This window comes from Vicugna pacos, chromosome 9, assembly GCF_048564905.1.
Source record: "Vicugna pacos chromosome 9, VicPac4, whole genome shotgun sequence".
NCBI lineage: Eukaryota > Metazoa > Chordata > Mammalia > Artiodactyla > Camelidae > Vicugna > Vicugna pacos.
The window spans coordinates 45,199,304-45,216,926 of NC_132995.1; the positions used below are offsets into that span (position 1 = coordinate 45,199,304).

Here is a 17,623-nt window from a genome sequence, read left to right on the forward strand (position 1 = left end):
GTGTCAGAGAAAGCCTGCTCAAATAGAAGTTAAATAAGATCCAGAGTCTTGTAATAACCAAAATGTCCAGGTTTCAACTGAAAATTACTCATGATAACAAGAACCAGGAAGATCTCAAACTAAATGAAAATAAACAAGCAATAGACGCCGATGCTAAGTTGACCTAAATGTTAGAATTATCTGACAGAGACGTTAAAGCAGCCAACATAAAAGTGCTTCAAGAAGCAATTACAAATATGCTTGAAATAAGTAAATAAATAATAAGTCTCAGCAAAGAAAGAAAATATAAAGAAGAACCAAATGGAAATTTTGGAATTGAACAAATAACCAAAATTTAAAACTCAGTGGATGGGTTGAACAACAGAATGGAGGAAACAAAGGAAAGAATCAGTAAACTTGAAGGCAGAACAACAGAAATTCCTCTGTATGTTTCCTATTGCTCCCATAACATATTACCTCAAACTTAGTGGCTTAAAGCAATACAAATTTTTTATCTTCTGTAGTTTTGTAGGTCAGAATTCTGACACAAGTACCAATGGGTTAAAGTCAAGGTATTGGCAAGATACTTGCATTCTTTTCTAGAAACTTTAGGGGAGATTCCATTTCCTTACCTTTTTGACATTTCTAGAAGACACCTGCATTCCTTGGTTCATGATTCCTTCCTCCATCTTCAAAACCAGCAATGGGGGATTGGGTCTTTCTCACGTCACATTATTTTAACCTTGTCCATAGTCACATCTCTTTCTAACTCTTTTCTGCCTGCTTCTTACATTTCTAAGGACCCTTGTTATTACACTGGACCCAGGATAATACAGGGTAATATCCCCATCCCAAGGTTCTTAATTCAGTCATATCACCAAAGTCCCCTTGCCATGTAAGGTAATATATTAACAGGTTCCAAGGATTAGAATGTCAACATCTTTATAAGAGATGTCCAATCGTAGATGTCTTAGAGTGCCAAATCTAGACAAGAGAGAAAATAGACTCTGTTTTGAGTCTACTGAAAGTCTGTTTAGTCCAATGGGAAAAAGCTAACAGACCCTCAGGGACCTGTGGAATGATAACAAAAAATCTAATAACCCTGTCATCAGAGTTCCAGAAAGAGCCAAGAAATAGAGTGGGGCTGAAAAGGTACTCAAAGAAATAATGGCTGAAAACTTACCAAATTTGGCAAAAGATTTAAAGCTACATATTCAAGAGTCTGGGCCTCAAACAGGACCAGCCTAAAGAAATCCATACCAACAGAGATAATAGTCAAACTTCTAAAAACTAAAGACAAAGATCCTTGAAGTCAGTGGGAGAAGACTGACTCCTTATGTACAGGGAGGAAACTGTGTGAATGACAGCAGATTTCTAATAAAAAACCAAAGTGGCCAAAAGGAAATGGCACAACATTTTGCAAATGCAAAAAGAAAATAACTGTGAACCCAGAATCTTATATCCAGCACAAATATCCCTCAGAAATGAATGGAAAATCAAAACTCTCAAATGGAGGACCAACGATCTGTCCTAAAAGAATAGCTGAAGGTAGTTCTCTAAACAGAAAATAAATAATAAAAGAAGGAATCATGGAACATCAAGAAGGAAGGAAAAACATGGCAAGCAATTATATGGGCAAATTCAATAAACTTTCCTTTTCCTCTTGAGTTTTCTAACTTTTGTTTATCAATTAAAGCAAAGGTTATAACACTGTCTGATATGGTTCTAAATGGATGTGGAAGAAATATTTTAAATGCCTATAAAAAGCAAAGAGTGAATAAGCAATTGACAGGCAACATGGTGAATATTATAACTGAGATGTGTATGGAGGGAGAGGCTCCAGAAAGATGGAGGAATGAAGGCCTGCTGTTCCTGATAGCTGTTAAAAGTTATCAAATACTTCAGAGAGGAGGAGGTGCTTGGTTTGTGTATTAGACTGTGTTTAGCTACAAGTAACAGAAAATCAACATTAGTGGTCTAAACACATAGCAGATAGGCAGTTGCTGGAGTTGGTTTACAGACTTTTTGATGTTTGTAATTCCCTTGACTTTTCCTCGTGTTTCCAAGACAGCTGCTGCAGCTCCAGCCACCACATCTGCATTAAAGACAAATATAAGAGGAAGTAGGTACTCTGCACTCTGTGGACACCAATAGTTACTGATTGAATTGAAATGACTTTTCTACATGTTGGTTTTTATGTCTTTTCAAGTACTTTCCTCTTCAACAAAAGCCTACTTAATTAACATATATAATTTTCTACATATGTTTCTATAACTTATCTGTTAATATATGTATATTTATTTATATTTTTATATATTTGGGGGAGGTTGCCTTATTCACCAACTATCCATTCAGTGAAACAGTCTCTCCAATACCCTACCTTTCATTTCCAATGACCTAGTTCTCTCTCCCACCTTGGTAATTCAGTCTCAGGGTCACGCTCTAGATGTCACATCACAGGAAACTGAGGTGCTTCTGAAGTCTTGATTTCTAAGATCCCTTTCCCTGACTGTCGCTTCCCCTTCTCCCATCTTGCTAGCTCAAGTCCACCAGTTCTGCTGTTCTTTGACCTCACTGTGATCTTGTTCCTTGGAGGCAATACCCAACCATTCTTATTATCCAGAGCTTCTCCTTATCCCCACCTTATGTTCTTACCACCAGAGCACAAAGATTCCTTTTTCTCTTCGTCTTCACCAACTCTTGTTATCTCTTGTCTTTTTGAAAATAGCCGTTCTGACAGATATGAGGTGATAATCTCATTGAAATTTTTTTTTGTCAGGGTGGTTGTTTTTATTTTGGGGTTTTTTTAATTGCCAAATATTTTCAACATGGTTATTCTTTATTGAGGTTTAGGAAACAAGGATTTAGAGTTTGTAATATTCCTTATTTCAGATCATCTTTCAGAGTCATAAATCAGTGAGCTGTGTTTTAATAAAATAGGCAGTGAACCAGATTTGGCCTCTGGCCATAATTTGCTGACCCCTGGCCTAAACAATTATAAACCCTTGGGCCTAACCAACTTCAAGTTTTAGTGCCAGTTTTTTCAGTGTTTCTCTGAAATCTTAGAAATTCATTCAATGTTTTTCAGACTCATGTTTTCAGTTTATAAAATAAAATTGGGTTCATAATTTTAATTGGCTTCATATAATTTAATGAAGAATATTTAATTAATTAGATCAAATGATTTTAACTGCAGTAAAGTAATAAATACAGTGCCTGGCTCAGAATTTATTCAACAAATACTGTCTGCATCAGACATAAATCTGGAGAGATATGAGAGGGAAAAGTAGTAATAAGTTGTATTGTTATTTATAGGAGGTTAATGGAGGACTGAAGGGAAGTTCATAAACTCTATACATTTCACTGACCAATCACCTATTAAATAAGAAGCTTTAAAAAATTTAAAACACTGATAAATTAGCTGCCAGGAGCTATCACCCGTGTGCTAAATAGAGTCTGTGTGGCTTTAGTTAAGTTTCTAATGAAGTTTTGACTGGTGATACTAAAGGTATAAAAAGATCCTCAGTGAGGTTTTTGTTTGCATTTCCCTGATGATTAGTGATCAACTTTGTTAATATGATTAATTAATAACCTTGAAATAGGGAAATTATCCTGGATTATCCTGGACCCAGTGTACTCACAAGGGGATCAGGTATCAGGGAAATGGGTAGATGTTGGTTAAAGGGTACAGACTTCCAGTTATAAAATGAGTAAGTTTTGGGGATTGACCTAATATTCAACATGGTGACAAGTTAATAATACCACATTATATACTTGAAAGTTGCTAAGAGAGTAGATCTTAACATTAAAGATCATCACACACAAAATAAAATTGTAATTATTTGAGGTGATGAATGTGTTGACCTTACTGTGGCAATCATTTTGCAATATATTCAGGTATCAAATCATCATGTTGTACACCTTAAACTACATAGTGTTATATGTCAGTTATATCTCAATAAGGTTGAGGAAGGAGAAAGGAAGGAGGCTTCTAAGGACCAGAAGAATGCATGACAACAGCCCATGGTTTGAGCACTGATTCTGTGCCAGATGCTCTCCCTGGAAGCCTCCAGTGATCTCAGAAGAAAGGCTTCATTTTCAGGATAAACTAACACTCAGAGAAGTCTCTTGTCCAAGGTCAGACAGTTAATATACAGCAGGGCTGGGATTCAAACTAAGGAGTATCTGACTGAAAAGTTCATAATCTTAACCTTACTCCACCTGTGCCCCTCTGCTGGGAGATTCCCATCTGGGTAAGTGTTGTACTATGCAGACTATGTCTGTTCCCTTAAACCCGACTCAGATATGATTTTCATAAGGACTGTGCATAGAGACAAGTGCTGAGAGGGCCTGTCCCTGAAGACCACCCCCAACCCCAGGCCCTCTCTGCCTCCAAGAGGAGAGCTGGGGCCCAGAGAGAGCCTATGGGGAGAGACCCCACCATCCGGTCCCTCCTGACACCATCTCAGGATTCTGGTAAAAGGGCTCAGACTCTGATCCCCAGTCTGCCTCTACCCCTCGCCCCCCCACCCTTTCCTGCAGGCTCGCTTCACCCATGGCATGTTCACCGTGTACCCTGGGTTTGGCACCATCCCCTCCGGAGGAACGCAGGTCATCACCGTTGACTGTGTGGCTGACCCCGTGGGAAGATGTGAGGAGTTTATAGCTATTGACATCTCTGACCGAGACCCAAGAGACCAGCCTGCTGGCATTCCTTACACCCTGTTGGCTGAAGCTTGTCAACCAGGTACTGGGCTCTCAAATGGGACAGCACCCCTTAAAATACCTTCTTCTCTAACAAACCTCCTCCCCTTGCAAATATCTAGCAAATGTGGCCAGGCTGCTTCCTTTTGGACCTTACTTTCTCTGGTGTCCTCAGCCATATTTTTCCTTAAAGACTTACAGGGCTTGCAGACCTAGAAGAGGATGTGCAGATTGAAACTCCTACCCTTGCTGAGTTTAGTCTAGGATTCTCAGGTGAATAGTGTTACCTGGGAGTCATGGTGCGATGGGATATGGCACAGGACCCAGGAACATGGCATCCTGCTCATGGCCAGGCCACTCCCTGTGAGTAACACATGTGCAGAGAATGATAGTCAGGGATTGAGCGTACTGTAACTTTAACCCAGCAAGCTGGCAGAGGAAGCAGAGACTGCTCCTCTTGCTTTGGCTGTAGGTACCCTGCAGTCTCGCACCAAAGTGAGCCAGATGCCTCCTTCCTTCCTCCACTCACCCCAGATCTTATTCCTGTTTACCATTGGAAGGAAAAGGTAGTTGGAGTCTGGAGACCAACAAAAGCATCCAAAAGAGGAAGAGAAGATAGGATTTATCCCATCACTCACACCACATTGTGTGAATTCCTTTGCCTCTCCTCTGTCATCGTTCTTCATTGAAATCTAAACGTCCAGATTAGGAGTTACAGAAAGCAGGAATCGAGCTTTCAGGCTTCATCTCACAGCCTTCTCTCCACTCCCCAGCCTTCGTGACTGACAACAACGCCTTGATATTTGAGGAGCACCAGGTCTGTAGCACCACCAACCTGTACAGCATCCTGCAGACCATAGAGAGTGGGGGGCTGTTTGTGGAGGATGAGAACAAGTTCATCTTCTGCAACGTCCTGGTGGGCCATCAGGCCAAGGCTCGGTTCAAGATTTGCAACACGGGAAAGATCACCTGTGACGTGAACATTGTGGTTAAGCCCATCTCCAGCAAGGTGAGTGGCCCTATGGCCCTGGGCCCCCAGGACTGACCCAGAGCCAGGGCAAGAGCTCTTGGAAGCTGCTGCTCTTGGACCTGTGTTGTGAGTGGGGACTGTTTGGCCCTCAGGCCTGCGAGAAGTTGCATGAGGTGACTGGAGGGGGTTCACCTAAGTCAAGGGCCATCTATTTGTCCCAGTGGGTGTCTCCTCTGAGTACCCCTGGTACACGGGTGGGAGCAGTGCCCTCATCTATCAGACATACACCGTGTGCTCACAGTAGACAGAGCACCCTGGGGAGAGCCAAAGATGAGGGCCTGCTCAGGCAGGTCGCCTCAAGTTGCAGGTTGGCATGTAAGGGGGATTTGGGGGATGTCAGAATATAAGTGTAAGGGGAAATGATGAACATTATTGAGCCCCTGCTGTATGCTAAGCACGATGTTGAATGATTTTCATTATCTCATTTCATCCTCACAACAAGTTTGCATTATTGGACCTTGTGTTATTATCCCCACCTTATAGTTAGGCAAAGTGAGGCTCAGAAATGCTAGATTCCTCCCCTAGGTCCCAGAGCCAAGGGATGTAGGGCTTGATTTAAATCCAGGCTTCATCCACATACAAGATAAATAATAAATGTCCATCTCAGGGTCTGCTAGACCAAAACTGCCTTCCTCTCGGAGTCAGACCACCTGAGATCCTTTTTCCTGGCAGTGGAATAAAAAATTCAGGATCCAAGAGAGACAGCTTTAGTCAATGGGTTTCACTCACCCTTAATTTCCAATCAGTGTGCTACAAACACTGCCTAGTCTCATCTCAGCCACTGCAGTTCTTGGCCTGAAGGTAGAATCTGGGCCTCTGTGGCCCCTGTGCCCCAGAATTGGCATCATGCACACAGCTGGTGGTGGTGAGATGTCCAAGAGGGCTGGCCTAGTCCTGAGCCGAGACTAGTGTGTATTCCCAGGAGACAGTCACTGAAGAGGGGCAGGGGTTGAGAGACTGTCATTATTCTCTGACCTCATTTGGGGCAAGAAGGGGCAGCTTTCTCCCTATTCCATACCGAAAACATGAAAAGTGAGCAAGCCTGATTTCTAAACAGAGATAGGTTTTTAACAGGAATTTGCAGCCATTATGTTGTAACATACTGTCCCTTGGAAAGAGAAAAGAAACCTTATGCTCTCAGTTTAAGAATAAGAGGGAACAGTCAGTCTTGCATCCATTTGCCTCCCACAAGAATAAAAAAATCCTTTAAAAAAAATCCTATGTGGTCATGCCAGGGGTCCCCACAGTCCCTGCAGTCTTCCCAAAACACTGAAACAGACAGAACAGATAAAGCACTATGGCAGGTGGTTCTATCTAAAGTTCTTGGAGTGGCAAGGAGTAGAAGCCCACGTAGGATGGTCCCAACAAAGCAAGGCTTGCTTCAGTGAATCCGAGACCTCAAATATAGGTCAGAACACATTCTGTAGCCAGAGCTCTGTAGGACTAGAACTGTCACCTGAAATCCGACTTTTAGAAGACCAGACAGACAGACAGACAGAGAGAGCTATCTGAGATATGGTTTAGTTCATCTATTTGAATCAAAGACCAGGCGAAGTCCAGCCAACTATTGCTGCGGGGTGGATCCCCAAGTACCCAGGCTGCTCCTCCCAGGAGTGAGCATGCAGGCAGTGGGACATTTCTCCCACAGAGTTTAGAGAAGGGAGATTTCACAGTAGGGCTGATAGAGGTGAGCAGCAAGCCCAGTGCAAGTGCAGAGTCACCAGCCCTGCTCCACCTCCCTAGATCTTTGCCCGCATCACCGACATCTTTGAAGTGGAACCCAACAAGATGTGCATCACCAGCCACTCACACGCCTTTGCCACGGTGTCCTTCACCCCGCAGACCATGCAGACCTACCAGTGTATCTTTGAGGCTACCTTGGATGGCTTGGCCAGGTACCAGCCCCCCAGCCCCACTGCAGGCCACACTCTCTGTGGAATGTTGTTCTGCCATGCCAGGCTGAAAGGTCTTCCTGTTCCCCACAGCAGCCTAGCCAAGAACCGAAGCCTTGTGTTTGATATCGTTGGAGAGGGGAACCTCCCTCGGGTGACTGTTGTGCGGCCAGTTCTCTGTAACCAGTATGGAAACCCCTTGCTCCTCTTTAAGAGGCTTCTGCTTGGCCATTCAGAGACACTGCCTCTCATCCTCAAGAACAATGGCACCATCCCCGCCAAGGTACTGCTGGAGGGTGAATCCTGGGGTGAAAAGGGAGAATCATTTAGAAGTAAGACTTCCAACATTGGAGTCTCTGCCATCCCTAACTTGTGACAGCTTCTTTGATGTTCCTCATAGATTATCTTGTATGAGACATGGGACATGCGCAGTGGGACCAGGCATGGTCTCTGCCCTCAAGGGGTGTAAGAAAGCAAATTACCTAGTACACTGATAATTAGCATGTGAGGCAGTGAGCAATGATATACACCAAGCTAAATGAGTAGGGTTATGGGTATTCTTAGTGTCTTCTTTACTTTTTCATTTGTAATAAGGAAAAAGCAAAAGAAATTTCAAAAGGGGTAAGACATACAACCTCTGAAGGGACTTTTGGTTCAGCGATTATGTTTTTATTTTACAGAAAAAGTGATAGATTGTATAAGTGTGTCACAAAGAACTGTAGGACTTTTTTAAATGCTCTACTCCCATCTAGGGGAATCAAGGGAAATTTCACTCTGAAATGACATTTCAGCTGGGCATCAAAAGATAGCTGGGTTTTAGTAAGTGGGCATGGCAGTGAGTAAGTTCCAGGCAGAGAAAGAAAACTGCAAAGTCAAGGGCATGGAAGCAAAAATATTTATATGTATGTGTGTGTGTGTTACAAGCAGAAACTAGCAAGCACACAGCTACATGCACAGAAGCAAATATATATACACACATATACAGAGAGAGAGAGAGAGAGTGCAAACAGGAACTAGCAAGCACACAGCTACGTGAGAACATAGGATTGTAGATAGAAGAGCAGCAAGAAATCAGAAGGGCAGAGTGAGGGAACAACTTGGAGAGGGCTTTGGATTCCACCAGACACTATTCCTGTTGATGTTATTGTTCCTACAATTAGGACTCACTTAAATTCACCTACAAGTTACCATGTTTATTGCCCTCCATTCCTGCATCTCCAACTTAACACCTGAGATCCATTTCCTACCTACTGAAGAATACTCATTAATCTTTCCATAAGGCAGGTCTGCTAGTGGTGAATTCTCTGTTTTTATTTGAAAAACTCCATTTCTCCTTCATTTTAAATGTAACTTTTACCAGCTGTAGAACTCTGGGTGGGCAGATGTTTTCTTTCAGCAAATGGGAGATATAATTCCAGTGCATTCTGGTTTCCATTGTTAGTTCTGAGATGTCAGCTATAAGTCAAAAATGTTCCTTTGAGGCAGTCTTTTTCCCCCCGGCTTTGTACCTTCGTCTTTGTTTTCTGCAGTTTTACTATGATGTGTCTAGGTGTGGACTTCTTTTAACTGATTTTTCTTGGAATTCACCAGGCTTCTGGACTCTGCAGTTGATGTCTTTAATCAGTTTTGGAAAATTCCTAGACATGTCTTTAAATATTGCTCTATTCCATTCTGTCTCATCTCTCTTTCTGGGAGGCCAAGTAAATGTATGGAAGGTCTTCTCACTATATCTTCTGTGTCTCACAACCTCGCTGTATTTTCCATCCATTTTTCTCTGGGCTTCATTCTCCACAATTTCTTTTGACCTGTCTTCAGTTCATTAACTCTCCCTTTGGCTGTATCTAATCTGCTATTAAACCTTCCATTCAGTTCTTAAGTTATTTTGCAGTTCTAGAATTTTATTAGATTGTTTTTCAAATCTGCATAACCAGTTTTTACAATTTCTAGTCTCATGCTGAAACTGTCAGACTTGGCTTTTGTTCCCTGAACACAGTAATCACAGCCATTATGCAGTCTCTACCTGATAATTTCAAAATCTGAAGTCCCAGTGGGGCTGCTGTTTCTTCTTAGTTTTGCCCATGTTGTCCTGTCTCCTCGTGTACTTGATTATTTTTTATCACATGTTGTATTATATTTGAAAAGTTATTTAGAAACTAGACTAAGGATAATAGTTTCCTTCAGAGACAATTTTTGTTTGCTTCCGCCTAGCTCTTGAGAGAACTAGAAATGCAGGATCACGTTAAACTCATTTCAGGGCTCGAGATTTTCCGTATTATACAAATAACGCTGAGCGGGATTGCTGTCCTTCAGAGAGCTGATTTATATCCAGCCTAATCTTTGTCTTATTATTCAGACCTTTGGAGCCCTAGTCTAGATAAAGCAAAGAAAGCACTCCCACCCTTCACAGGACTTTTGCCCTCTTAGCACCAAGAGATCATCAAAAACACAGTTCAGCCTCCCATGTGCCTCATCCAGATTGGCAAAAGTTCCAAGTCAAAAACAGCCCCAGAAAGTTAGGCTGGCCTGGGTGAATATCTGTGCTTTCCCAGACCTTGGTCTGGTTACCCTTCATTGTCTTCTTAGTTCTCTGACACTTCTAAAGTTTGGGAGGGGCTTGTTTGTTTGTTGTCTTGCAATTTTTTTTTATTGTCTTGAGTCCAAATTACCTAGTTTACCATTAACTTGCATGATTTCCATCATTGTGGCTTTACAAAATGTTTTAGCACCCACTCCCTGTTTTTATAATTTTTCCTTGACAACTTTTGCATATTTAGGCTCTCATATGAACTTTAAACATCATTTTGTAAATGTTCCTCACAAAATCCCGTTGGGAATCCTATGAATTATTTGGGGAAGATTTTTTGTTTTTGTTTTTTTGGGGGAGAGGTAATTTGGTTTTCATTTATTTTTTAATGGGGGTTCTGGGGATTGAACCCAGGACCTTGTGCATGCTAGGCATGCTCTCTACTGCTGAGTTATACCCTCCCCTGGGGAGAATTTCTATTTTAGAGCATTTAGGCTCTCCACCAGGAATAGCATTTAGGATTCCAACCCATTTATTTTTATCTTCTTTTATGTCAATATTTTTTCATATAATTCTTTCATATAGTTTCTTATTAAGATTATTTCTAAGTACATAATTTTTACATCTCAGAAACTTCTATGTGATGTCACTGTTTCTTCCTTCTTCATGCCCCATTTTTTATGTTGTTCAGTCTTGTTCATGATAATGCCAGCATAACTTATCTTCTAGAAATGTCTGCTGGTTTCTCATACCTCAAATCAAATATACAGCTTTAGTTTTTTAAATCAGCTTCTGGCTTCCAGTGGGCTGGAAAACATCCCTTTTCTCCAGGTAAGTAAAGCAAATGCCCACCTTGGTTTTCCTCCTCTCTCGGTTAAGGATGCTTAACATAACACTATCAGGCATTAGCACCTAGAAGATACTGGTTTTTTGGAACTCACATTCATGCAGGCCCTCATGGAATGACAAGTTTTCATTTCCATTTTCTTACTCTAGTGTATATTTTACAACTGCCTCTGTCAATAACATACAGAGGCAACCCTGTTTTGACACTGCTTAGCTGGGTAAGTTGGAAAGTCACCTACACTCTCTGGACCTCTGGTTCCTCACTTGAATAGCAAAGGCTGAACTAAATTTTCATTTGTTGTCTCCAGATCTAATATTTATATCTCCCTCTTAATAAGAAACTCAAAAAGTGAGCACTAGGCAGGATGATTTGGGGGGTACTTCCCAAACAGCACAGTATCTCACTTCAGACTCAAAACTCACGAGCAGCCTGTAAGCTTAACACTCAGTCCTGCTTGCCTTCTGCCAGCTTCATGTTGACCTGCAGGACCAACTAGGAGTTTTCTCCCTGAAAGGGAAGCCCTCTACCTCCTACATCTACATCATAGAAGAAAACAAACCACATGCAAAAGGTAAGTTGGGAGATTATAGCTTCAAGAGAGCAGTGGGTCCCAGAAGCTGTTTTGTTAGGGGACCCAGCCAGAGTCAGATGACCCGTCTTGTCACCAGTTGCCTCTCTAGCCAAGGGTCCTCCCCACACTAGGTCTGTTTTCCCCTGAGTCCGGGTCCTTATGGATGCATCTTCCTTGAAACTGGCTCTAAATCATGTCTCCCTCTTCTCTTTGCAGCAAAGAAAGCTCACACGGCCTCCCTGGTTGTTCCTCCTGGAGACACAGCTGAATTTGATGTGGTTTTCCACTCCCTGAAGGTTGGGAGAATGGCAGGCACCATCCACTTGTCAGTGATCAACAACCAGTATGAGGAGACTGTCATCCACCTTGTGGGAGAGAGCTACAAGGATGACATCACCTTGGACAACATCCACGGGCTGGTGGCTTCCACCATCCAGGAGGCCTCAGATACTTCTGAGATGTTCAAGGAAAACACAATGGAAGACTTGGTGGCAGGTAGGAGAAGCAGCAGTGAGGTGTTGACAGCTGTTGGCTCTTGGATCATTTTAATTAGAAGTGAAATTTGAATCAAAGACTGGCTAGCTGCCTGGGAACTTAGGAATGAATCTCCTCTCTGTTACTGTTTGCTCCATCATGCCTGGCTCAGTCACTGCACTCATCCATACGTTCTCTCAAGGAACATTTATTGAACGTCAGAGGGCATGAGCCTGGAGTTCCAAGGAGTAATTAATAAGAGAGTCTGCCCCTTGGAGAGCTTAATCTTTGAGCTCAAATTCCAATTTAGCTAATAAGTGAAATTCAAATTCACTAAGACGTGAATACATGTGTCTCTGTAGTTTTCCCTGTCTATACCTTTTAGCTGGCTTGTGTTGGAGTTGTCTGTTTCATCTAAATCACGTATGCTAGACATTCTAGGAGAAATGACAGGCTTGTTTAATTAGAAAGATGTAGTTTGTGCCACTTGTAGAAGCTCATTCTCCTTAGCTTCACTACTCAATGCACTGAGAACCTACAGCATCAGCATCATCTGGGAGCTTGTTAGAAATGGGAATTTCATATCCCACCCCAGCACCTCAGACATACTGAATCAGAATTTGCAGTTTAACAAGATCCCTAGGTGACTTGTGTGTGTATTAGAGCTTAAGAAGTGCTGCCCCCAATGAGTGTGTATATGTCCATGAATGACTGAAAAATTGTGCTGAACACTGGAATTTGACACAACATTGTAAAATGATTATAAATCAATAAAAAATGTTAAAAAAAAAAAGAAGTGCTGCCCTGCAGTCTGTCAAACACCACATTTGGTTGACTATATTCTTTGAATAGAAGAAAATTTACTTCATCATTGTTATCAAAAAGCATTTGCTAAACACCCTAATTGTGTGGCTGATTGCTATGAAGTGAGCTATAAACACAGTCTCAGTCTTTCTAGGAGCTTCACTATAGTCCTGAAATGTAGTGTTAAACAGTCCATACAACATGGGCTAAAATCAGTGCTCCTCCCATATCTGGTGTCTTACCTCTGCAGCTACAGGGTGACATCTCTCTTGTTAGGGGTCAAGCCAGAGACAGTAGTGAACCCTAGTTCAGAAATTAGATTTTCATACATAATAAGGCTATCAGATTTAGAAAATCAGGATACAGGAGTCCCCATTCAATTTGAATTTCAGATGTTAAATTTGAATTTTAAATAAACTATGTATAATTTTCAGCATATTTGTGTCACAGATTTTTGCATGGGACAGACTTATACTAAAAATTACTCATCATTCATCTCTAATTCAACTTGAATGAGGACTCCTGTATTTTATATGGCAACTCTAACCTTTAATAGTATTCTTTCAGCAAATAAATGTTGGGGGAGTGGCTATGTTTTCCTTTGTACAAATGGAGGTGAGGCTAGGGTGGGTGGATGGATGGATGGATGGAAGGATAAGTACATTCCCCTGGGAGAAAGCATGCTGCTCAGAGACTCCAGGGATTTCCAATACAACCATCCAAGGAGGGTGGAGTTGCATGAGGGTGTGGGACAGTGTTTATCAGGTGCTGCCTCCCTGGGGAAGGGAGCCTGAGGAGGAGACCAGGGAGCACTCACTGGCCTCCTGCTTCTGTCCCCTAGCTGCTCTGGTGGACCACATCCAGTTTGGGGACTGCCACATTGGAAACAGCTATAACGTGAGCTTCACAGTCACTAATCACAGCCAAGTAAACGTGATACGATTTGAATGGCCCCTTTTAGCTACAGTTTCTTTCTCCCCACAGGTGAGTAAAAACCAGTCACTCTTTTCTGAACTCTCTTAAGCCTAAGCCAACATCAATTTGATTATCATCCATTCCCAAGGATACATGGGAGGGGATGGATATATCCTTCACTCAGACCTGGTACCAAAAGTGTCCCCTCTGGTCCAAGAGCAGAGAATGAGGTCTGCCAAGACTGTTCCTAGGCTGATGTTGAGAAATTACATGGAGACCTACATGGATGTAGACAGGTCCCAGTCTTCCTCTTCCCCAAGTACAGACCTGTGTCCCTCTAGGTGTGTGTTTCTTTAGAGTGTTAGTCCTGCAAAAGTGGCTCATCAAAAGCTAAAATGGGAGTGGTGGATGTGGACAACAGAGATTTAGAAAATGTTACAAGTTACATCTTTTGCCTAAAGATTCCCAGTGCCCTTCAGCACATTAAAACCTAGTTAACTCTGTTTTATCTGGAATTTTCTATCCCCTTCTTTTAGCCTCTCACAGCACACGTTTTATGAATTGCTGGCCAAAGCTCGACAATGAATGAGGCCTAGGACAACAGATCCTTGCCTCTGACCAGCGCTTGCTTTTCACAGACAGTTCACTTCTGAGTTCCCAGGACTGAATGTATCCACGGCCTCCTGCTCCATTTTAGCCATCGAGTCTGTTCAAGCATAGAACTCTGGGGGAACAGAATGAGGAAGGTTGGGAACCCTGCTTTGTCACCTTAAATCTTAGGGTGCTACCAGGAAAGGATGTAAAGTTGGCAGAGATAAGCTTCTTATAGTCCATTTACATATATCCACATGCACACACTCAGGCATACACTCGTACCTGTACACACATACACAGCTATGGCCTTGGGAAATATTAAGCTTTCTTCTCTCTTCAATTTCCAGAGCAGGGAGAGCTTCTTGTCTATCAGACACATGAAAGGACTATATACATAAGACTGTATATAGTATATATGTGGGCATGTGTGTGTGAGTTTATGTATGCTAAATCACAAATGTTTTCTTTCTACAGACCAAATTGGACTTCCCATATATCTGGAATACTTCAACAAATCTCAGCCTTTTTGGTCTCAGGACTCCTTTATATTCCTAAACATTATTGAGCAACCCCAAAGAGCTTTTGTCTATGTGGTTATGATTAACATTATTTGCATATTAGAAGTTAAAACTGAGAATGTTTATAAGCATGTATTTATTGATTTTAAAATATAATAACAAACCTATTACATGTTAATATAAATATCATATTTTTATGATAATGGCTATATTTTCCTAAAAATGTTTTGAGAAGAATGGCATTGTTTTACATTTTTACAAGTCTCTTTAATATCTGGCCTAATGGAAGACAGCTGGATTCTCGTATTTGCTTCTGCATTAAATCTGATGCAATGTCGTACGTCACGTAACCTCTAGAAAGCTCCATTGTATACTCATAAGAAAATGAAAGTGAAAAAGTCAAATAACATCTTAGTATAATGATGAAAGTAGTTTTGACCTCATGGACTCTTGAAAAAGTCTAGGGGATCCCAAAGGTCACAAGATCACATTCTGAGAATTGCTGATATATTGTGGACCTCTGTCTGTAATTTGTACTGATCATATGATTAAATACGGATGTTTAAGAGTGTGGCACCTGGAGCCATACTGCCTGGGTCTGAATCCAGCTCTTCCAAAATTATTGCTCTGACCTTGAGCAAGATCCTAGTTTCCTCATCTGTAAAATAGGGGTTCTAGCTGTACCTTTTATGGGGTTGTTGTGGGGATTTATAGAATTTTACAAATATTTAGAATAGTGCCTGAAGCTTGTAACAGTTTAGTAAATGTAGCTGCCCTTTTTTTATGGTTATATTTCTATCTAAGAACCTCTTGTAGCTATTTAAGACAGTCTACACATATGGGCTTGAATGAAACATTTTTTGCCAAGACTTTGGGCTCTACCCATAGAATGTCACCATCCTGCATCAAATCACCAAGACTGAATTTCCCTAAAATCCTAACACAAGGCTCTTTCCCAGATGGGCCACCTCCACCCTGGCTGTGCAAAGGACATAGTGGTGACCATGAAGTCGGACGTTCCCATCAACCTGAAGAAGATGGGGATCAAGTGCAAGCTCTCCAAGATCATGTTTCCGCTGCCGGCAGACCAGGTCCCTGACTGGGATGACCGCATGCACACGGTCAAGTGGGTGGACGTGCTCAGAAACACGCCCGGGACTTTCACTACCAAACGGAAGGTGAGTAGGGACATCAGGCCTCAGTCTGGCCAGGCCTGCTGTGCTTGGATGCCTGCTGCTCTCAAGCTCAATGCCTCATCCTTTCCTTCTTTCACTGAAAAAAAAAAAAAAAAACAGTCCCCATTCCACTTGACCTGAATTTCCAGAAGTGGCAAACTCAACTTTCAGGCATGCTGCCTGCCATCCACACTTCACATACCACCCGAACCACACACCTGAGTGGATGGAACTTTAGTGTAAATCTTGAGATCTAGTTGAGCAAGTCCTCCTACCTTCTTCCTCTTCAGAAACATAACTTGTCTTTCAGCTGCTTCCTTTTCCCTTCAGTGTCCAGAATTAGCTTAATTATAATCTCTGCTTCATGACAGAATCTCTTCTTTGGCCTATGCATACCCCTCTTTTCATTATTCCTTGGTTCGTTTCTTTTCAGTAATATAATAAACAGAGGTGAACCTGCACCCAGCACAGGGAGTAGAATGTGGATTACCTGTGTGATTCTCAACCATTCCATCTCTTCTCCCCACTAGAGGTGGCCACTCTCCTGAATCTTGTTAACTCATCCCTTGATTTTTGTTTTCTATTCCTTTTTTAACCTATGCATTCTAAAAGGCGTATTGTTTAGTTGTAGTTTTTAACTCTGTTTTTTAAAGATCATTACGTGTGGTCATCCATATTGTTGCACGTGGCTATAGTACACTCATGTCACTGCTAGATCAAAGTCCATGATTATTTACCCATTCTTCTTTTGAAAATAATTTGGGGCTTGCTACTATGAACAGTATTCTGTGAGCATTATAGTTCATGCCACATGGTGTTCATTTGTGAGAATTTATATTCCTAAAATGTGTCATAGGAAGTGAAAGGAATTTCTTCTTTTTTTTAAACATTTTTTATTGAGTTATAATCATTTTACAATGTTGTGTCAAATTCCAGTGTAGAGCACAATTTTTCAGTTATACATCAACATATATATATTCATTGTCACATTTTTTTCTCTGCGAGCTACCACAAGATCTTGTATATATTTCCCTGTGGAAGTGGTATTTCTGAGTCATAGGATGTGGGAATGTTCAACTTTCCAAGATGATTCCCGAGTGTTTCCAGAGTGGCTCTTTGCTAGTAGGAGTGTAAATTGGTACAGCCACTTTGGAAAACACTCGGGCATTATCTTAGAAAAATGTGAGTAGTAGTTATTTTATTTTTCATAAACTCTTTTATTTCTTTATTTGTCTGCAAATGTCTGCACCATATTTATCACTTACCCTTTCACTTTCTTTAATGTATCTTTTTGTGATTATCTCCATACTGTTTTGTTCTGAAGCATTTTGATTATTCTTGGTCCTTTATTATTCTGTATAATTTTGAAATCCATTTACCAAGTACTTTGAAAACCCTGATGGAAACTTCATTGGAATTGGATTGCACCTATAAACCAGTTCAGGAAGAACTGACAATTTTATGACATTCCTTCCTTTAATCTCTCTACTTGTTTAGGTCTTTTTAAAGTTTTCTTTTTAACTGCCATTGGAGTTTCTTTAATAGTTAATGGGACTCTTCAGGTTTTTTAATTTGTTTTGGGGTCCATTTTATTAA

At 41.3% G+C, this 17,623-nt stretch overlaps 1 protein-coding gene across 1 annotated transcript in view; it reads left to right on the forward strand.

The window, feature by feature from the left end:
- Positions 1-17,623, forward strand: part of HYDIN (HYDIN axonemal central pair apparatus protein) — a 478,970-nt gene that overhangs the window by 429,696 nt on the left and 31,651 nt on the right. The window contains exons 66-73 of the mRNA XM_072967685.1: positions 4,522-4,726; positions 5,457-5,692; positions 7,457-7,608; positions 7,699-7,888; positions 11,445-11,547; positions 11,764-12,042; positions 13,667-13,809; positions 15,812-16,030. Of these exons, the coding sequence (XP_072823786.1) occupies positions 4,522-4,726; positions 5,457-5,692; positions 7,457-7,608; positions 7,699-7,888; positions 11,445-11,547; positions 11,764-12,042; positions 13,667-13,809; positions 15,812-16,030 (1,527 nt within the window). The remainder of the gene's footprint in view (positions 1-4,521; positions 4,727-5,456; positions 5,693-7,456; positions 7,609-7,698; positions 7,889-11,444; positions 11,548-11,763; positions 12,043-13,666; positions 13,810-15,811; positions 16,031-17,623) is intronic.